The sequence below is a fragment of the Scyliorhinus canicula genome, chromosome 8, assembly GCF_902713615.1.
Source record: "Scyliorhinus canicula chromosome 8, sScyCan1.1, whole genome shotgun sequence".
Lineage (NCBI taxonomy): Eukaryota > Metazoa > Chordata > Chondrichthyes > Carcharhiniformes > Scyliorhinidae > Scyliorhinus > Scyliorhinus canicula.
The window spans coordinates 126144667-126167560 of NC_052153.1; the positions used below are offsets into that span (position 1 = coordinate 126144667).

Below are 22894 nucleotides of genomic sequence, written 5' to 3' on the forward strand. Positions count from 1 at the left end.
TGAAGAATCTTCTCCAGAATGTGGTGCAACCGTGCCACCATCGCCCATGACGGTTCGCCCTCTAGCGGCCTCCTCATCAGCGCCCTGTGTGCTCGGTCGACCTCCAGGGACCGATCAATGGCTCTCTCCCACATCAGCTGCTTCCAACATTTTGCCTACATACGCGCCGGCCTTCGGGCATCCCCACGATCCTCAAATTATGCCTTCTGGAGTAGTTCTCCAGATCCTCCACCTTCTTCTTCAGCCTCTTCTTGGTCTCCTGCATTACCCCCACCAACGAGGCCAACTGCTCCTTGCGCTCCCCCACCATCTCCTCCCACTTTCTGGATCGCTCGGCTCTGGGACTCCAGCCTCTGTTCCACTTTCTTGATCCCTGCTTTTATCGGCTCCACTTTTGGCCCGGTTTTCCAGGGCCTCCTTCCTCTGTTGGCTGAACTTAGCGTTCAAAAACTCGACGAGCCGCTCCAATGACCACAGGGCGGGCAGAATAAACCCTAATTTGTGGATCCATCCACTAAAGGAGTTGCACCATCTCCAGGTACTCCCACACCTCTTTACATCAAAAACTTCGCCCTTCAGACGGGGGAAAAAACCCAAAAAATATCACCTTGATTGGGAGCCACCAAATGTGCGATCACTCACTCCATGGCCACCACCGGAAGTCGAGCTTTTTTCATTATTCAAAGATGCAGTTAAGCAGCATTCTTGTTTTTCAATGAAATAAAAGGAAGAGAGGTATAGCAGTAATGATGGAGGAGTGAGAAGAAAAAAGGGGCGAAAAAGGAAGTTTGATGAGGAACCTTTACTGTTGACCACATTTAGCAAACCCTTTTGGCCTAAAAGTGACCAGGATGTGTTCCAGTAGAAAGTAGACTAGACATACTGAAAATGTGAAGGAACAGTTGGCAAAGCTGATGGTACCCAAATCTGTGGCGTAGATGTAAAAGATCATGACCACCATCTAGTCTATGAAGCCATGGAGAGCACCAAGAATAAATTAGGATCAAGCTAAATGTCAACAAATGCAGTGTGAAAGTGACAATGTTAGTTCTGCGGAATGGTGCACACACCCGAAGGAGTCAAGCCAAATCCTGAAAATGTCATAGCCATCACCTGGGATGAGAGTTCCAAGAGACAAGAATGAGTTGAAGTTTCCTTACCTTAATCCAGTACATTAATTATTTCATATCTCATGTCAAAACTCACATGAAACCTATGAGAGCTGATGAAAGAAGATGTTGAGTACGAGCCATCAGAATTACATAAAAGGATTTCAACAAACTCAAAGTAGTAGTATGCATTAGGCAAGTTTGTCATACTATGACCGAGAGAAACCTGTCACTCTGCAAGTAAGTGCTTCTACAAAAGGACTGGGAGTGGCCTTTTCCAAGAGGAAAAACCAGTAGCATTCGCATCCAAGACTCCAACAGCTCAAATCAGATATGCCAGTATAGAAAGCGAGATTTTGGCAGTCATGTACTGATGTGAGAAATTCCATACGTATCTGTATGTCTTGACAGTCCATAATGGAGAATGAAGCAAGATCTACAAGAAAGATGTGTATAAACACCAGCAAGACTTGAGGCGTCAGAAGTACGATTTTACTCTGCTACACAGACCAGGAAGCGAAATGGTGCTGGCAGATGCCTTATCTCGGTCGTCACAACAGGAGAAACATAATGTGAAAGAACAAGGGATAAAGGTCCATCACCTATTGAAGGTACCAGCATCACATTAGAGATGAGACCAGCAAAAGAAAAAGTTACAGATGCTCTCTCAGCCAGTGATCTAGGGATGTCTACTGAGATGCAGCAAACACAGCCAGCAATATGACAGTGCTAGTCTTTCAGAGAAGGCAGCTCACTAGAAGATGGTGTTCTGCTAGCCAAATCCAGAAACATTGTACCCAAAAAGATACAAGAAGAACTTCTCCAGAAGATGCATGAAAGCCATATTGGAATGGATAAATGTAAGTTCAGAGCTTGATCGGATGTGTACTGGATAGGTATTCACAAAGAAATCAAAAGAATGGTGTCTGCATACAATTTCCTGGAGTCATAGAATTCCTACAGTGCAGAAGGGGGCCACTCAGCCCATTGAGTCTGCACCAACCCTCTGAAAGAGCACCCCACCCAACTCACTAAACTGCCCTATCCCGATAACCCCTTAACCTAAGATACACATCTTTGGACACCCAAGGGGCAATTTAGCATGGCTAATCCACCTAAACATCTTTGAACTGTGGGAGGAAACTGCAGCACCCGGAGGAAACCCACGCAGGCATGGGGAGAACATACAGACGCCACACAGTCATCCAAGGCCAGAATTGAACCTGGGTTCCTGACACTGAGGTAGCTGTGCTAATCACTGTGCCACCATGCTGCTCCATTTATGCCAGAATTACAGAAAGGTGATTATGGCAACTGAAGTAACACCTGGACCATGGCATATTGTGGGAGCAGATTGCTTCATACAAAATCAAAAATAGTGTCTCATGCAGACAACAAAAGTTCCCTTTTATCAAAAAGGTGAAAGATTCGAGACCTACCACAACTGTTTCAGCAGTATGAGTTCTGTTTGCTGAGCAGGGGAGTAACATGTGACAATAGCACCCAGTTCCGCTCCAGAAAATTTAAGGAATGCGCTGAACAGTGTGGGTTCAACATCATCACCTCATCACCATGTTATCCAAGGTGACAAAGGATTATAGAAAGATACATCCAGACAGTGAAGAACCTCACAAAGTGTAGAGAGACAAAGGAAGACGTGAGCAGTGCACCTCTGATCTGCACCTCTCAAGGCTGACATGAAATCGCCGGCAGATCTATTGAACAGAAAGAGGAAAGTACAAGATAACTCGACCAACTAAGATACTGTCTCCAAGTGACGAGGAGGAAGTAAGACAACAACTCACTGCCCAGGTAGGAGGAGGTGGTAACCAATTCAAGCATGCTAAATCCCTGCCTGAACTGTTTAAAGGACAAGCTATAAATGTACAGGATTCAATCATGAAAATCTGGAACCCTGCAAAGTTGTTGGTGAAGCTGAGACTGGAATCAGTAAGCAATTCGAAGGACCATACTCAACCTACACCTGAACTGGAAAAGCAGGAAAGGTAATCAAGAAAACCAGTAAGACAACATTTATCGCTGGCTTGTGATGTTGCTAAACGCCAACAATATCACCAACAAATGACCAACATTAACAACATCAAGCAAGACTCCTACAACGCCATCAGCAATACGCACAGTATCACCTGTGCAGTGTGCCAACTCACCAATGACAGCAATGAAGGTTCTTTGGATTTTCAGTTTATTTATAAAAGTCAATTGCTAACCTGAAAGAAATGTTATTGATTGGGATGGTTAAAGCTGGCATCTTAGTTTAACATTTCATCTGAAAGGTGGCACCTCCCATAGTTGAAATGAAAATCGCTTATTGTCACGAGTAGGCTTCAAATGAAGTTACTGTGAAAAGCCCCTAGTCGCCACATTCCGGCGCCTGTTCGGGGAGGCTGTTACGGGAATCGAACCGTGCTGCTGGCTTGCCTTGGTCTGCTTTCAAAGCCAGCGATTAGCCCTGTGAGCTAAACAGCCCCTAGTTCAGCACTCTCTCAGCAATGCAGGGGTGTGTCAGCCTTGATTTTAGTGCTCATTCCCTGCACTGGGACTTGAACTTAGAATTTTGTGACTCAGAGACAAAAGTGCTACCAATTGACCCACATCTGACCACTGTACACAAAACTTGAGTCTGGAGCTTCTTGGTTGGATCTGACAGAAACAGATCTTTACACTGCTGTAATATAATAACTCTCAATCCCAATGTTAAGTATTCATTAATGCTATGTTTAAACCAACTTCTGCTGGGTACTTTGTGCCCCACCGTCTGTGGATGTTTCTGCTAGGTGAAGCCACAAAAGTTTGCATCACTTTTTTCTTTTTGACTTTTCTTTGTTTCACTTTGTGTTGCTTCAATGTTTCAGAACTATGATGTATCATTTCCTGGATTTTTTTCATATTTGTTCATGAGGTGCGGGTGTTGTTGACAACTGACAAGACTGCGTTAACATCCCTAATTGCCCTTGCAAAGATTGTGATGAACCACACATTGAACTACCGCACTTCTTGTGCAGATGCACACGCACTATTGTTAGGGAGGGTGTTCCAGGATTTTGACCTAATGACAGTGAAGGAAAAATGCTATAGCTCCATGTCAGGGTAGTTTAGAACTTGAAGGTGATGGTGTTCCCTTGTGGCAACTGCCATTTTTCTTCTAGGTGGCAACGGTCATTGGTTTGGATGGTGTTGTTTAAGAAAAATTACAGAGCACTGTTTTTTTTCCTTACCTATAACCTGATTGGATTACGATGCTAATTTTTCCTAATTGTTCCTTTTTTCTCACCAAATAACTGCTCTTTTCCTCCATGCACAGCCCACAATTTGAGGCCATTGTCTTACTGCAGTCACTTTGAAACTCAGGGTCACGACCCGCGGGTGGGCCAGGTGTGAGTAGAGAGTCTTCGAGCGATTGTGCGGTGTTCCCGATTGAGGGAACAGGTGACCAATGATCACAACTGGCATTTATAAATGCTGACCACGACCGGCTTTCAAGAATGCTGGCACATTCATGTCATCTCAGATGGATCTAGCAGTACATAGGCCAGGAACCCAGGGAGGCAGACTGCCTCCTGACATCAGGGCAGTCCATCGATGCACACAAATCGATGGAGTCTTCCTGCTTGAAGCGCCGGTAGAGAGTAGGTCATGTACCTCGTACACTGATGTCACATGCGCTGGGTGCAAAATCATGAAGCAGAGATTCATCCATTTTGTAGATGCCTGCAAGCAAGCAACAGGACTGTGTGAAGAACTGAAGATGGATCATTTTGCAATAAAGCAAGAGAGGGCCAGAGACACAAGTGGCCCAGGATCTCACAGTTGAATCTACAGGAGAGAGCTTCACGGGAGAGTCCACGGCAGACCAAACAGTACTGACGCGAGCTGTATCCAGAGCTCCAGGGCCTCTGGTAAACAAACAATTAAGAAGAAACTGAAATTGGGAACAAAGCAGTATATAGATGATTTCTTGAAGCTTTGATGTGGAGATGCCGGCGTTGGACTGGGGTGAGCACAGTAAGAAGTCTTACAACACCAGGTTAAAGTCCAACAGGTTTGTTTCAAACACGAGCTTTCGGAGCACGGCTCCTTCTTCAGGTGAATGGAAAGGCTTGTTCCAGAAATGTTTATATAGACACAGTCAGAGATGCCCCAGAATGCGAGCACCTGCAGGCAATCAAATCATCAAAGATGCAGAGAGAGAGGTAACTCCAGGTTAAAGAGGTGTGAATTGTCCCAAGCCAGTTCAGTCGGTAGGCCTCTGCAAGTCCAGGCTTGTTGGTGGGGGCCGAATGTAATGCGACATGAATCCCAGATCCCGGTTGAGTCCGCATTCATGCGTGCGGAACTTAGCTATAAGTTTTTGCTCAGCAATTTTGCGTTGTCGCGTCTCCTGAAGGCCTCCTTGTAGAATGCTGACCCGGAGATCAGAGGCTGAATGTCCTTGACTGCTGAAGTGTTCCCCAACTGGAAGGGAACAGTCCTGCCTGTTGATAGTCGCACGATGCCCGTTTATTCGTTGTCGCAGTGTCTGCATGGTCTCGCCAATGTACCACGCTTCGGGACATCCTCTCCTGCAGCGTATGAGGTAGACTACATTGGTCGAGTCGCACGAGTATGCGCCGCGTACCTGGTGGGTGGTGTTTCCACGTGTAATGGTGGTGTCCATGTCGATGATCTGGCATGTCTTGCAGAGATTACCCTGGCAGGGTTTTGTGGTGTTGTGGTTGCTGTTCTGAAGGCTGGGTAATTTGCTGCAAACAATGGTTTGTTTGAGGTTGCGCGGTTGTTTGAAGGCCAGTAGTGGGGGTGTGGGGATGACCTTGGCAAGATGTCCATCCTCGCTGATGATGTGTTGGAGGCTGCGAAGAAGATGTCGTAGTTTCTCCGCCCCAGGAAAGTACTGGACGACGAAGGGTACTCTGTCAGTGGTGTCCCGTGTTTGTCTTCTGAGGAGGTCGGTGCGGTTTTTTGCTGTGGCGCGGTGGAACTGTCGATCAATGAGTCGAGCGCCATATCCCGTTCGTACGAGGGCATCTTTCAGTACCTGTAGGTGTCTGTTGCGCTCCTCCTTGTCTGAGCAGATCCTGTGTATACGGAGGGCTTGTCCATAGGGGATGGCTTCTTTAATGTGTTTCGGGTGAAAGCTGGAGAAGTGGAGCATCGTGAGATTATCTGTGGGCTTGCGGTAAAGCGAGGTGCTGAGGTGACCGTCCTTGATGGAGACGAGTGTGTCCAAGAATGGAACTGAATTTGGAGAATAGTCCATGGTGAGTTTGATGGTGGGATGGAACTTATTGAGGTCATCGTGTAGTCGTTTCAGTGATGTCTCGCCGTGGGTCCAAAGGAAAAAAATGTCATCGATGTATCTGGTGTATAGCATCGGTTGAAAGTCCTGTGTGGTGAGGAAGTCCTGTTCAAACTTGTGCATGAAGATGTTGGCATATTGAGGTGCAAATTTGGTCCCCATGGCTGTTCCGTGCGTCTGGATGAAGAATTTGTTGTCGAAGGTGAAGACGTTGTGGTCTAGAATGAAACGGATGAGTTGCAGAATTGCGTCTGGAGATTGGCAGTTGTCGGTGTTGAGGACTGAGGCTGTTGCAGCAATGCCGTCGTCATGGGGGATGCTGGTGTAGAGTGCCGAGACATCCATTGTGACGAGGACTGTTCCCTTCCAGTTGGGGAACACTTCAGCAGTCAAGGACATTCAGCCTCTGATCTCCGGGTCAGCATTCTACAAGGAGGCCTTCAGGAGACGCGACAACGCAAAATTGCTGAGCAAAAACTTATAGCTAAGTTCCGCACGCATGAATGCGGACTCAACCGGGATCTGGGATTCATGTCGCATTACATTCGGCCCCCACCAACAAGCCTGGACTTGCAGAGGCCTACCGACTGAACTGGCTTGGGACAATTCACACCTCTTTAACCTGGAGTTACCTCTCTCTCTGCATCTTTGATGATTTGATTGCCTGCAGGTGCTCGCATTCCGGGGCATCTCTGACTGTGTCTATATAAACATTTCTGGAACAAGCCTTTCCATTCACCTGAAGAAGGAGCCGTGCTCCGAAAGCTCGTGTTTGAAACAAACCTGTTGGACTTTAACCTGGTGTTGTAAGACTTCTTACTGTTCTTGAAGCTTGGCATTGTTAATTTTGCTAATGCAAATCAGGATGCAAAAGCCCATGTGTGTTATATGCAGGGAAGTACCGGCAAAGGAAAGTTTAAACCCATCAAAAAATCAAAGGCATTTGAAGACTAAGCATGGTGAATTGGAGGACAAACCTCTTGATTTTTTTCAAAGGATGCAGTAAGAACTTAAATCGTCAGCGGAAGTCCTCAGCAGAAATGTAACATTGAATGACAAAGCCAGTGAGGTTGTGAGGACCAGGCAAGCTCACATGTTGCTTTAAAGGTAAGCAATAAAGGTGTGTTGCATGGCTCCTGAAGATTGGGCGGCGTGGCACCCGAAGGTTGTGTGGCGTGGGTCCGGAAAGTCAGCCGCCGGGCGTCCCGTAGGTCGGCCGGCGGGGGTCCCGGTAAATTTGTTTTGAAAAACACTGGTCTTGCTGCACTGTTGCAATCCATGTGTCATAGATGTGTATTTCCTTTTTTTCTTTACAAGCTATTGTTCAATTGTGTGAATGTGCTCTTCCTGTGAAGTGGTTTCAACCACTTCAGTATTTTAGTTTCCATCCTTGCAGCAATTGAGATGGGCCTTTTATTTATCTTCCGGTTTGGAACCCTTTTCCTGAAGATGAAAGAAATCTTCACCCTTTCAGGCATTTAGTGTCAGCTTGTTCAGTTGTAACCTTTACTTCAAGTCAGAAGGTTGCAGGCTTGCACCTCTCTGCAGACTTGAGCCCGACGTCCAGGTACCAAGGAAGCATACCGCTGTCTGGGATGCAGTCTTTGGCATGAGACATTCCGTTTATGTCCTTCAACCCTGTTTCATTGCCAGTGAATCACCTTCTAGTATTCATAACATGTATCTCTCAACCAACAGCACAAGATCAGGCTAACTGATCATTTACCTAATTTATTACTGTGAGATTTTGTGTGCTGTGTTTGGCTATGTAATAATGGTGAATATGCTTCAAAAATTATTGGATTATGAATCACAATCACACAAAAATATGATGTGGAGATGCCGGCGTTGGACTGGGGTGAGCACAGTAAGAAGTCTTACAACACCAGGTTAAAGTCCAACAGGTTTGTTTCAAACACGAGCTTTCGGAGCACGGCTCCTTCTTCAGGTGAATGGAAAGGCTTGTTCCAGAAATGTTTATATAGACACAGTCAGGGATGCCCGGAATGCGAGCACCTGCAGGCAATCAAATCTTTGATGATTTGATTGCCTGCAGGTGCTCGCATTCCGGGCATCCCTGACTGTGTCTATATAAACATTTCTGGAACAAGCCTTTCCATTCACCTGAAGAAGGAGCCGTGCTCCGAAAGCTCGTGTTTGAAACAAACCTGTTGGACTTTAACCTGGTGTTGTAAGACTTCTTACTGTACACAAAAATATGTTTGTGCTTTGTGCTAAATTGTTCTTGTTGAAGTGACTGAAGACAGACATTTTAATTGTCAGTTTTGAATAAGCTAATTAACTTTGACCGCTTATCTTGCAAAATAATTTGTGTTGAAATGGTATCAAGTTGATGTGGTGTAAGTACTAAGTTTTTCCTTTCTGAGCCCATGATTTAAGATGGGAAAAAAACTATACTTTATTAGTTGTTTTTGCATATTTTTAAAGAAAATTTGTTGATTTTAAAATACTGCGGATGTTGGAAATCAAAAATGAAAACAGAAAATACTGGATAAACTCAGCAGGCCTGGCAGCATCTGTGGAGAGAAACCGAGTTAACATTTCGGATCTAAATGACCCGTATACAGAACTGAATAAAGGTAGAAATTTAAAGAATTATATCGTTGTAAGGCGGCGGAGGAGGTGGGGTAGAATAAAGACCAGGAAAAGACAGGGCAAAGGAGATATTGACAAATTTGTCATGGACAAAGGGGAGTATCAATGCTGCCATTAAGGGATGACAAGTGGCAAACGGTGAGTTAGCAGAATGTGTTAATGGGAGCAACTGAACAGCAAGGGAGAGGTGGCCAAAAGAGATTTGTGTACCCTAACATATAGGTAGAAACCTACTGACATTGTTCAAGAAATTAAAGGCCATCATTCCTCCTCCAATGAACGTCAAGCGGATTAGCTGACCGTTTATTTCTCTTGCTGCTTAAGGGACTTTGCTGCATGCATATTAGCTGCTGTGATTATCTCAAAACAGGTGACTGTTGGCACCTTTCCATCTATGAGTGGTGGTGGGACTCACAGCAAACAATCCATTTCTGATTGTGTGTTTTCACTTGGTGCACCTTTGACTGTGAAGGGCAATCCTTGAGAGGCAGATTCTGCTACAAGCGCCGCATATGAAGCTGCCGAGTGCCTTTGTTGGTTGTAGCAACTGGTCTCTTGCCAGGCAGGTAGCCTGCAGGAGGTGAAAGAGTCAACCCTCTTTCACCAGCTGGTTGACACTCAGATATAACAGTTGGTGTCTAGGCACCAAGGGCGGCCACTATCTTTTATAAAGACAAAAGAAGTAATAAATTAGATGTGAATCATTTTGGGACATCCTGAGGAATGTCATAATGTGCTGTATCAGTGCAAGTTAACTTATTCTTTCCACATCTTGGCATAGAACATACAGTGCAGAAGGAGGCCATTCGGCCCATCGAGTCTGCACCGACCCACTTAAGCCCTCACATCCACTCTATCCCCGTTGTTGCCTTTTGTGACCTGCTATGAATATGGCAATCAATAAGGTTGCCCTTCTTTCTTTAGATATCGCTATTGTATTGCTCAGAGTCGCCAGGTATCAAATGATACCACCACAAGGTTCAACCGGGTATCGATCAAAGAGCCAAACACCAGTTAATTAGTTCAAGATCAAGGGTACTTTATTTACACACACAATTATCATGCAACATAGACACGACTACTTAAACTACACCTGTCAACTATGACAACCTGTACTTAACTTCAGGCACCCGGCTTAGGTCAGAGGAACAGTAGCCTTTGTTCGAATCTGGATCTATCGGGTCTGGAGAAGTAACTGCTGCTAAGCTGGGCTCATCTGTCTGGTAGCGGGCGTTGAACTTAAACTTGCTTCTGGTGGTACTGCAATTGGAGGTAGACGTTGCCGGAAATGTCAGGTCCAAGAGAGATTGAACGCATGGGGGTCTCGCTCTTTATCCTTGGGGAGTTTCGCGCTCTTTTGGGCGGTCCTTCTGTTTAGACCCCATTAATTGGGTAGTTCTTGATCACTGTATTTGATTTGAGCCAATAAAGGGGCGGGTGTCTTGATGGCCGGGCGTATCCTAAGCGGTCATTGATCCTGTTGTTGATGTTTCCTGAATACAGGGAGTGGCGCCGAAATGTCTGGGATTGTATCGGTTGCTCAAGTATCAGTCTTTTGTCGTACGGAGATGGGCCATCAAAATGCTATTCGGTTGGGGGTTTTGATGCTGTCTGGATTCTTCACTCTCAAATATACATTCAGGCTCTGAACCTGCCTGAACCTTACATTGCCCATTTTTCCCGTTATGCTTTGTGACCGTCCAAGTTTCTTATTGTAAGTGGCCATCCCAGATGGCTACACCGTAACCCAATAATCCCTCTTAACCTTTTTGCTCACTAAGGGCAATTTATCATGGCCAATCCATCTAACATGCACGTCTTTGGAGTATGGGAGGAAACCGGAGCACCTGGAGGAAACTCATGCAGACACAGGGAGAACGTGCAGACAGTGCAGGGAATCGAACCTGGGACCCTGGCGCTGTGAAGACACAGTGCTATCCACTTGTGCTACCGTGCTGACCACATACAAGTTATGTTTAACTTCAGCTGGTTTCGCTCACCAGGCTAAATCACTGGCTTTTAAAGCAGGCCAGCAGCACGGTTCGATTCCCGTACCAGCCTTCCCGGACAGGCGCCGGAATGTGGCGACTAGGGGCTTTTCACAGTAACTTCATTGAAGCCTACTCGTGGCAATAAGCGATTTTCATTTCATTTTCATTGATGAATGGAACATTAGCGCTATTTTATAACATATGGCCGTGCATAATTGTGAAATTATCCTGATTTGGGAGCTGCAAGGGAAAATTAACTGGCAGAAAGAAAAGCTTTTACACAAAATTAGTACCACTTAAATGTAAAATTGGGATCATATTTGCCAGTGCAAGTAACAATATTAAGGTTTAAAGATAAATAATACCATTATAAATTAATATGGTGGAAGGTTTGGATTTCATGTATACAAGTGATTAAAGGTAAATATACAATTCATGAATTATATGAAGTAGTATTGAAACCAATGATGGTTACAAAGATTAGGGAATGCAGAGCATTTATCCAAATGTCTGGCAAGTTCACCATCCTAATAGTTTTTTCATTTGTTTCCATATGTTATAATGGCAGGTACTAGGCTAAAAGCTTGATGCGCTTAATCAGAGAATCAACAGTGCAGAAGGGAGCAATTCGGCCCATCGAGTCTGCACCGGCCCTTTGGAAAGAGCACCCTACTTAAGCCCACGCCTCCACCCTATTCCCGTAACGCAGTAACCCCACCTAACCTTTTGGACACAAAGGGGCAATTTAGCACAAATCCACCTACCCTGCATATTTTTGGACAGTGGGAGGAAACCAGAGTACCTGGAGGAAACCCATGCACAGGGAGGAAAGGCAAACTCCACACACAGTCACCCAAGGCTGGAATCGAACCCGGGTCCCTGGGGCTGTGAGGCAGCAATGCTAACCGCCGTGCCACCGTACTGCCCCACCCTGCCCTGCCTCATGGGCAAGAGAGGAGTATACATAATTGGAAACAAGCTTGAAGTTGAAAAATTCCAATTTTTAAAAATAAGATTGCTTAGTTTCCCATACCTTTGGGGGGGAGAAAAGACCTGAAACAGCTTTAATATTTAAAAATAATGATTAATTACAGTGCAGTATATGTATCCACAAAACATGAGCGTGTGCACTTTGGCAGTGGTATTATTTAAATGGAGAGAGATTGCAGAACTCTGCGGTACAGAGATATCTGGATGTCCTGGCACATGTGTCATAAAAATATATGCAGGTGAAGCAAGTGATTAGGAAGAGAAATGGAATGTTGGTGTTTATTTTAAAGGGAATGGAATGCAAAAGAAGGGATGTTTTGCTGCAATTGTACAGAACTTTGAGACCACGTTTGGAGTACACTGCAGCTTTGGTTTCCATAGTTAGGATGTAATTACATTCGAAGTAGTTCAGAGAGAGGTCACTCGACTGATTCCTACAATGAAGAGGTTATCTTATGAGAAAAGGTTGGATAGGTTAGGCCTGTATCCATTGGCGTTTAGAAGAATAAGAAGTGATCTTATTGAAACATAAAAGATCCGGAGGGTGCTTGACAAGGCTGTATGTGAGGGGATGTTGCCCCCTTATGGGAGAGATTAGAACGAGGACAGTTTTAAGAATAAGGCTTTCCCATTGGACCAGAGATCAGTGGCGACATGGTCATTGAATATTTTGAAACCTGAGTTAGATAGATTGTTGATTGACAAGGGAATTGAATGTTGTATGGGCTAGGTAGGCAAGTATAGTTGAAGTCACAATCAGATCAACCATGGTCGTATCAAATGGCAGAGCAGACTTGAGGGACTGAATGACCTACTCCTAATTCTAATGTTTGTAGGTGTTTCAAAGGAAGAAAAACAGTGTCATAAGGCACAGAGAGGCAGAGAAAAGTGTATCGACAGTAGGTTTTAACATTTTCTTTGGTATAAGCTGAGGAATTAACATGGTTAAATAAGTGAAAAAGTATGCTTTCCATGTAATTTGGGCTTTGGCATTGCAGGGAATGGATGACTGTCTTGGGAGTGGTTCCACTCTTTACCTATTTTGTCGTAGCCAGAGAATCTTCATAAAATTTACAGTGCAGAAGGAGGCCATTCGGCCCATTGAGTCTACACCAACCCTCTGAAAGAGTACTCCACCCAAACCCACTCAGCTGCCCTATCCCGATAACCCCTTAACCTAAGCTACACATTTTGGACACCTAAGGGACAATTTAGGATGGCCAATCCACCTAACCTGCACATCTTTAGGCTGTGGGAGGAAACCGGAGCACCCGGAGGAAACCCACGCAAACACTAGGAGAACGTGCAGGCTCTGCACAAAGAGTGACCCAAGCCGGGAATCGAACCTGGGACCCTGGAGCTGTGAAGCAATAGTGCTAACCACTATGCTACCGTGTCGCACCCCTTCCCCTTGGCAATGGTTTCTCTTTCCAGCCTGCATTATTCTGGACCCGCTCCGACTTCTTCTGAATGTGGCGCCCCACCATCATGTGTGTATACTGATGACTCTCTTCACTGCCTCTGTGTTTCAGATTGCGTCTCTGATATCCAGTCCTGGATGCAATGATGCTTCTAAACATTGGGAAAACTGCGGTTATTTTCTTTACTCCGCGCCACATATTCCGTCCAGTTATGACCAACATCGATCTTCCACACTCCATATATTTAAGTCCTGTTCACCAACCGCACCTATGCTAATTGACATATCGGTTCCTCACCCGGGAACACCATGACTTTAAAAATTATTCTCCTTGTGTTCAAATCTCTCCTCACTATTTTTATAACTTCCCATAACCCTTCTCTAGCTCTGTTTTCCTCCAGCTTTGTCATCTTTGACATCCCTTCTTTCACTCCACCATTGATGAGTGTGTCTTCAGGCAGTCAGCCTCTAATTCCTGGAATTCTTTTCCCTAACTCCACCTGAACCTTCTCGCTCTCTTTCTCTCTCTCTCCTATCTCTCTCTTTCTCTTCTCTCCTCTCTCTCTCTCTCTCTCTCCTCTCTCTCTCTCTCTCTCTCTTCTCTCTCCCCCCCCCCCCCCCCCCCCCCCGCAACACACACACACTACCTCTTTCGCATTTAACATTCTCCTTGAAGCTAGCTATCTCGTTGTCCAAACTTTTGCTAACCTGATCTGGCATCTCCTCCTTTAGCTCTGTCAGTTTCTCTCTGATTTACACTCCTGTGAAACACATTGAGTTGTTTATCTATGTTATATGAATATACATTTTGTTCTTGTTTCCAAACCTGTTTGCAGAAATCTATTTTATAGTAGTAGTGCAGTTTAATAGTAGAGAAGATTTGGTCAAGTTATGTGTACGCGCTGATCTGCATTAGTAAAACTCAATTTTCTTTTCAGCCAGTCAGACAAGGAATCTGGTTCAAGTTCTGGGAGTAGCAGTGATGGAAGCAGCAGCCAATCAGATAGCAATGACTCCAGTGACTCTGATAGCGGATCAGACTCGGGAAGCCAATCTGATTCTGATTCATCTGGATCAGAAAGTAACACGTCTTCATCCAGAGGAAAACGAACAGTTGAGAACAAAGTTCCAAAAACTGATGGAGCAGAGGTGAATACAATAAGTCTTGTGTAACTGATTCAGATTTGTTTTGATTTTGATTTTAAGAAATGGTTCTCGAAATTGCAATTGACATATCTCAGTCATTAGAACTCTGCACAATGTTATCTGTTTGACACAAAAAAATAACACTACATTTGGTCAGAAAATATCACTTAATTGGAAAAAAGAACACTTTAATTGTTTGTATTAAACTTTAGATTGCTAGTAAGATATAGGAGCAGAATTAGACTACTTGGCCCATCGGGTCTGCTCTGCCATTCAATCATGGCTAATATTTTTCTCATCCCCATTCTCCCCATTACACCTGGTCCACTTACTAATCAAGAACCTATAAAGACAGTCAGTGATTTGGCCTTGAGGGTTTGGATCATGAATGCATGTTTTGGATTTTAACCCTCTTCCCCTGTTCTGTTGCAGTTTTGGAAATCCAATCCAAGTATTTTAGCTGTGCAGCGATCTGCCATGATGAGGAAGCAGCAACAACTACAACAGCAACACCTTTCTTCAAACAACAGTTCAGAGGTTTGAAATGTGATTAAAATTAGTGACTGAGAGGCTTTTTATTCGCTGGAGCAGACAGTTATTGAACTGTGATAAGACTAACAACATGAGCTTAATACAGCAATGTGATTGTAGCAATATAACATAGAAAACCTGGGAGTTTACATTGAAGCGGAATCATTCAATTCAAATTGATTATCAAATCATATGAACAAAGAGCAAGAGAAGGCCATTCAGTCCCTCTATCCTGTTCCACCATTTGGTAGGATCATGACTGATCTGATTGTAACCTCAAATCTGCATCCCGTCTTCTCCCAATAAGCTATCATCGTTTTGATTCCCAAGAATCTACCCGCCTCTGCCTTAAACACATTCAAAGATCTGCTGCCATCACCTTTTCAGGAAGAGAGTTCCAAAGCGTGACACTCCTGAGAGAACAAAATTACACTTCATCTCTGTTTTAAATGGGCAATCTCTTATTTTTAAACAGTGACCCCCTAGTTCTAGATTTTCCCAAAAAGGAAAGATCCTCGCCGCATCCACCCTGTCAAGACCCTTCAGGATTGTTGTTTCAATCATGTCGCCTCTTTACTCTTCTAAATTCAAGTGGATACAAGTCTAGCCTGTCCAACCTTTCCTCATAAGCCAACCCGCACATGCCTGGTAAACCTCTGAACTGCGTTTACATCCTTCCATAAATAAGGTGACAAATACAGTATACAATATTCCAGATGTGGTCTCTCCAATGCCTTGTGCAGCTGAAGCATAACCTCCCTACAAGATGACCGGGTTCCTCTGCACCTTAGGGTTCTACCATCTTTCACCATTTACATTATCTGCTTTGTTTATATTTCTGCCAAAATGGAACATCTTACATTTTCCCACATTAAACTGCCATTTGCCAGATCTTTGTCCATTAACTTAACCTATATCTTTTTGTAGCCTCCTCATGTTCTCTTCACAACTTACTTTCCTACCTATCTTTGTGTCATCAGCAAATTTAGCAATCATCCCTTCACTCCTTTATAATAATAGTCTTTATTGTCATAAGTAGGCTTACATTAATACTGCAATGCTGTTACTGTGAATAGCCCCTAGTCGCCACATTCCGGCATCTGTAACATAGAGGGAGAATTCAGAATGTCCAATTCACCTAACAGCATGTCTTTTGGGACTTGTGGGAGGAAGCCCATGCAGAGTTAGGGAGAACTTGCAGACTCTGCACAGATTTATGCAAGTCATTTATATTTCATAGAATTTACAGTGCAGAAGGAGGCCATTCGGCCCATCAAGTCTGCACCGGCTCTTGGAAAGAGCACCTTACCCAAGCCCATACCTCCACCCTATCCCCATAACCCAGTAACCCCACCTAACACTAAGGGCGATTTGGACCCTAAGGGCAATTTAGCATGGCCAATCCACCTAACCTGCACAACTTTGGACTGTGGGAGGAAACCGGAGCACCTCGGAGGAAACCCACGCACACACTGGGAGAACGTGCAGACTCCACACACAGTGACCCGAGCCGGGATTCGAACCTGGGACCCTGGAGCTGTGAAGCATTTGTGCTAACCACTAGTGCTAACCGCTAGTGCTAACCGCTATGCTACCGTGCTGCCCTATATAAACTCAACATTTGAGATCCCAGCACTGATCCCTGTGACACATCACTCATTATATCTTGACAGTTTGAAAAGACTCATTCATGCCTACTCTCTGCTTCCTGTTAGCCAGTCAATCTTCTAACCATGCCAATATGCTACCCCGTATACCATGAGCTTTTATTTTCTGCAATAACCTTTGATGTGGCAGTTTATCAAATCCTTCTGGAAATCGATGTACATTACATCCACCTTTGTCCACAGCACGTTAATTCCTCAAAGAACTCCAATAAGTTAGTTAAATATTATTTGCTTTACACAAAACCATCTTGACTTTGCGTGATTACCTTTGAATCTTTCCAAGTGACCTGCTTATAGCTTCCTTCAGATACAGTTTCCAACATTCTCTTAACAACAGATTTTAAGTTGTTAACTGGCCTGTAGTTTTCGGCTTTCTGTCTCCCTCTTTTTTTGAAATCATCAGTCAATGGGACCACGCTAATTTATTTCTTGTGAAAAATATAAGCATCTTGCCCTCCTTTCATTTGCAATTAGAGTGGTATCTAATACCAGGTATAATAAAGGAGTTATGAACGCAACTGGAAATCTTTCTTTTTATTTCTATTTATTCTTTATGGGATGTGGTCAGCATTTGTTGTCCCTTAAAATGAGTGGCTTGCTAGGCCATTTCAGAGGGCAGTTAAGAGTCTGTGGGTCTGGAGTCACATGTCGGCCGATTTCCTTTCGTGAAGTGAACCAGATGGTTTTTACAGCAATTCATGATAGTTTCATGGTCACCATGACTGAGACTAGCTTTCAGTTCCAGATTTACGATTTATTAATTGAATTTAAATCCCACCAGCCATTGTGGTGGGGTTTGAATTTGTGTCCTCAGAGCATTTGTAGTGGTTCTCTGAGAGACAACATAGTCTGATAATAGTTTGATATCTAATTTTACAAACGGTCAAGATGTAAACAATGCGAATTTATCTTGAAATGCCATGAAATATCTCGCTTGCCTACTCAGCATACCTCTAATGTTAGCAAACAGAGACTCGGTAGATTTTGCCATCCCCGTATTGTTAAATTTTTTCAAGATTTTGGTTACAGCTGTTAAATTTTGATAATTTTTCAAATTCCATTATAGTTTAATTCTGCAGTGTGATCGTGCATAGAAATTGATTTTGAAATATACCAAATAGTGGAGGACGGGAATTTGTACTTTCTCCCCATGCCTGCCTGGGTCTCACTCTCGCAACCCAAAGGTGTGCAGTTAGGAGGATTGGTCATGTTAAACTGCTCCTTAATAGGGGGAAAAAATGAATTGCGCACTTTAAATTTATATTTAAAATAAAATGAAATATACCGAATAGTAATTGCTGTGGATAAAGTAAGAAGTCTTACAACACTAGGTTAAAGTCCAGCACCATTGAATGGTGAGTCCCCAGAATTCACCTGAGGAAGGAGCTGTGCTCCGAAAGCTAGTGAGTTGAAATAAACCTGTTGAAATTAACCTGGTGTTGTAAGACTTTTTGCTGTGCTCACCCCAATCCAACGCCGGCATCTCCACATCATGGATAAAGGTGAATCAAATTTGATTTAAATTTGATGCTTTTCTACTGGATCCCATTGTTAAATACATAAACTATAGATTTGGCATCTAACCTCTACCAATTCATTAAAATTATTCTTTTGGAACTTGCAATAAAAGATGTCCCCGCCTCCCATGAAAAGTGAGTGTGTATATGTTGTGTTGTCATTTTGCAGTATAATTTATATTTGTGAAAGTGACATTGACTCCACATTTGTTTATAAAATCTTTTTGCACGGTGAGCTTAGTACATTTGAACAGGTTTATTTATCGTTGTACTTCGTTTCAACAGGAATCATCAAGCAGTGAAGATTCTGATGACGATTCGTCCTCTGAGAACACTGCTAAACATGTGAAACGCAGAGAGTAAGCCAATATTTCAATTGCTTTGTTTATGGTTAATTGTGGCTTTTATTATTTTTCACAGATGGCATGTTCTTAGGATAGCATGTTTGAAGGAAGTTTACTGAAGTCAGCGTATGGAGAAAGTAATTTTGAATGAGATTTACAGTAGAATGGCAAATGAATATAAACAAAGATCATTAGTATTTCCTACGATACATTGAATGCAGTCTCCAAAGATCATTGCTCTAAGTACATGCCATCTGAAAAGCAATTCATCTGTACACTCTGTTCATTGTTTGCTCTTTTCAGTGTGTACTCTCCCTCCCTCCCTCCCCCTCCCGCCTTCGCCCTCCCCCTCTCGCCCTCCCCCTCTCGCCCTCCCCCTCTCGCCCTCCCCCTCTCGCCCTCCCCTCTCGCCCTCCCCCTCTCGCCCTCCCCCTCTCGCCCTCCCCCTCTCGCCCTCCCCCTCTCGCCCTCCCCCTCTCGCCCTCCCCCTCTCGCCCTCCCCCTCTCGCCCTCCCCCTCTCGCCCTCCCCCTCTCGCCCTCCCCCTCTCGCCCTCCCCCTCTCGCCCTCCCCCTCTCGCCCTCCCCCTCTCGCCCTCCCCCTCTCGCCCTCCCCCTCTCGCCCTCCCCCTCTCGCCCTCCCCCTCTCCGCCCTCCCCCTCTCGCCCTCCCCCTCTCGCCCTCCCCCTCTCGCCCTCCCCCTCTCGCCCTCCCCCTCTCGCCCTCCCCCTCTCGCCCTCCCCCTCTCGCCCTCCCCCTCTCGCCCTCCCCCTCTCGCCCTCCCCTCTCGCCCTCCCCCTCTCGCCCTCCCCCTCTCGCCCTCCCCTCTCGCCCTCCCCCTCTCGCCCTCCCCCTCTCGCCCTCCCCCTCTCGCCCTCCCCCTCTCGCCCTCCCCCTCTCGCCCTCCCCCTCTCGCCCTCCCCCTCTCGCCCTCCCCCTCTCGCCCTCCCCCTCTCGCCCTCCCCCTCTCGCCCCCCCCTCTCGCCCTCCCTCCCCCCCTCGCGCCCTCCCTCCCTCCCTCTCGCCCTCCCTCCCTCCCTCTCGCCCTCCCTCCCTCTCGCCCTCCCTCCCTCCCTCCCTCCCTCCCTCCCTCCCTCTCTCCCTCCCTCCCTCCCTCCCTCCCTCTCTCCCTCCCTCCCTCCCTTCCTCTCTCTCTCCCTCCCTCCCTCTCTCTCTCTCTCCCTCCCTCTCTCTCTCTCTCTCTCCCTCCCTCTCTCTCTCTCTCTCCCTCCCTCTCTCTCTCCCTCCCTCTTTGCCATCTGGTTCTTCCACGTGCTTGATTGCTCTCTGGTGGCTGTCTTGATTCTGTCCCTCTTTTTTTCGTTTCCCACCCCCAATCACTCCTCAATGCAATCTTTGTTTCTGTGTTGCCAGTGCTTCAGTGCACTCATGACTGTATCTACTTTTTGAAAAATGTATAGAGCTTTTTGTGGTGTACAAAACAAGGAGATAAGTGTGGACAAACAGTAGGAGACAGTGGATAAAGAAAAATATTTACACGTACATCAATTTCAATTATTTACATACATTGTTGTTCTTTTTCTTACATTATTTACAGTTGTGGTCGCGATTTCCTGTTCGTTCCACAATTTTTTATTTTGTTCTGGCTGTTTCCTCTGCACCAAGGCCACGCGTGGTTGAGTTCTATGCCCCCCTGTCCCTTCCTTGTTGTGTTGTGGCTACCTTCTCCTGTTCTTTTAGTTCTTAGTTGTTGGCTGCAAACAGGTCGTGGAAGAACCGAGTGAATGGTTCCCAAGTTTTGTGGAAGCCCTCCTCTGACCCTCGGATGGCAAATTTAATTTTCGACACTTCCGATAGGTTGGCAGCCAGTCTGCAGCTTTGGGTGCTGCTGCTGATTGCCAGACTAGCAGGATTCTCCGACGAACGATTAAGGAGGCAAGGGCGTCGGCCCTCCTTCCAATGAAGGGATCTGGCTGTGCTGATAACCCAAAGACTGCCACTCTTGGGCAGGGCTCCACCCTCACCACCTTGGACATTGCCTCGAAGAAGGCTGTTCAAAACCCAGCTAGTCTGGGACAAGAACTTGTGGCATGGTTTACTGGGCCTCCTTGGCACCATTTGCATTTGTCCTCCACCTCCAGGAAAAACCTGCTCATTCGGGTTCTGGTTAAGTGGACTCTGTGTACCACCTTTAGCTGCATTAGGCTTAGCCTTGCGCATGTGGAGGTGGAGTTGACCGTGCAGTACTTCGCTCCAGAGTCCCCACCCTATTTCAAACCCCAAGTTGTCCTCCCACTTCTTGCTCGTTTCGTACAGGGGCTGGTTTAGCTCACAAGGCTAAATCGCTGGCTTTTAAAGCAGACCAAGCGGGTCAGCAGCACGGTTCGATTCCCGTACCAGCCTCCCCGGACAGGCGCCGGAATGTGGCGACTAGGGGCTTTTCACAGTAACTTCATTGAAGCCTACTCGTGACAATAAGCGATTTTCATTTTTCATTTCATTTCATTTCATTTTTTTTCATTTCATTTCATTTCATTTTCAGTTGGGTGTTGGCCCCCCTTTGGCAGTCGCCCATACGTGTCACTACAGTTCCCTTTCTCTGGGATGTCAGTGTCCAGCCGGTCCTCTAGCAATGATTGCTGTGGTGGTTGTGGATACGTCCTCGTTTCCCTTCGTAGGAAGTTTTTGATGTGTACCGTAGTTCGTGTTGGGCCTGTTTAAAAGGCAACCCTTCCAGCTCTGGCCCTCTCCTTTGCAAGTTCCCTCCTTGTGCATCTGTGCAGCTGAAAGTACTTGGAGCTGGTGGTATTTGTCCGTACACTCACTGTGAGAACGTTGTACAGGAGTTTCACCCAGGCGGTGAACCCTGTTCCAAGCCCAAACCGCCCCAGTACCTCTATAAACTACTTCCATTCGACTCTGTCAAAGGCTGTTTTTGCGTCCAAGGAGACGATTACCTCAGGTGTTCTCTCGCCGGGTGGGGTCATGATCACATTCAGCAATCACCTGATGTTTGATGTTAGCTGTATACCCTTGACAAAGCCGCCTGGTCTTCTGCTTTCACCTCTGGCACGCAGCCTTTTTGGCTAGTATGTTAGCCAGTATTTTCGCATCTGCGTTTAGCAGTGATATGTGTCTGTAGGAACCGCATTCTGTTGGGCCTTTGTCTTTCTTAGCTATCAGCGAGACTGTGGCTTGTGCTAGTGCAGGCAGGAAGGTGTGCCTTGCCAGTGAATCTATGAACATCTGCAGGTGCGAGGTCAGTGCTGTCGCAAATCTTTTGTCGAAGTCCACTGAGAAACCGCCCGGTCCTGTTGCCTTCCCTGCAGGATGGAGCTGATACTCAGCATGACTTCTAGTTCTTTTTTCCCCCAATTGTGTACCCAATTCATTTTTTTCAATTGAGGTGACAATTTAGCGTGGCCAATCCACCTACCCTGCACATCTTTTGGGTTGTGAGGGTGAAACCCATGCAAATACTGTGAGAATGCGCAAACTCCACACAGACAGTGACTCAGAGCCAGGATCGAACCTGGGACCTCAGCGCCGAGAGGCAGCAATGCTAACCACTGTGCCACCATGCTGCCCTTGACTTCTCCCAGTTCTAGTGGTGCTTCCAGGCCCCGTCTCCTATCCTCCCCCACGACTGGCATGTCCCATCTATTGAGGAACTGCTTCATCCTCAAGTCCCCTGGTGGGGCTTGGAGGTTTACAGCTCCTGGTAGAAGGTCTTGAATGCCTCATTGACCTTATCCTGCTTCACCATCAATATGCCTTTTCTGTCCCTAATCTAGGTTATTTCCCTTGTGGCTGCCTCTTTTCTCAGCTGGTGAGGCGGCAGGCCTTGTCCCCTTGTTCGTACAGAGTCCCTCATGCCATGCGGAGTTGGTGCACTGCTTTCCACAAGGAAAAGATCAAAGTCCATCTGTAGCTTCTTCCTCTCCGCCAGGAGGTCTACTGTCGGGGCATCAGTGTCGCCAATCTACTTCCAACATAGAATTGATTAGTTGTTGCCTAGCTACCCTCTCGTTCCCCATCTCTCCGTGCTTTGTAAGCAGTAATTTGACCCCTGATCACAGCCTTCAGCGCTTCCCAGAACGTGGAGGGTGAGACCTTCCCATTCTGGTTATTAATAATATACTTGTCTATGGCCTGTGATATGTTTTTGCAGAAGGCTTTGTCGGCCAGAAGGACCGTGCCCAACCTCCATGGGTGGGCGTCGGGCAGGGCCCATCTCCAACCTCCCATCCCTATAATGTGGAGCATGTTCGGAGCTATGATTGTGGAATA

At 45.8% G+C, this 22894-nt stretch overlaps 1 protein-coding gene across 4 annotated transcripts in view; it reads left to right on the forward strand.

The window, feature by feature from the left end:
* chd1 (chromodomain helicase DNA binding protein 1) overlaps positions 1 to 22894 on the forward strand; it is a 258853-nt gene that overhangs the window by 87626 nt on the left and 148333 nt on the right. For all 4 annotated transcript variants that reach the window (XM_038805193.1, XM_038805194.1, XM_038805195.1 and 1 more), the window contains exons 3-5: positions 14379 to 14589; positions 15019 to 15123; positions 18587 to 18660. In XM_038805193.1, the coding sequence (XP_038661121.1) occupies positions 14379 to 14589; positions 15019 to 15123; positions 18587 to 18660 (390 nt within the window). The remainder of the gene's footprint in view (positions 1 to 14378; positions 14590 to 15018; positions 15124 to 18586; positions 18661 to 22894) is intronic.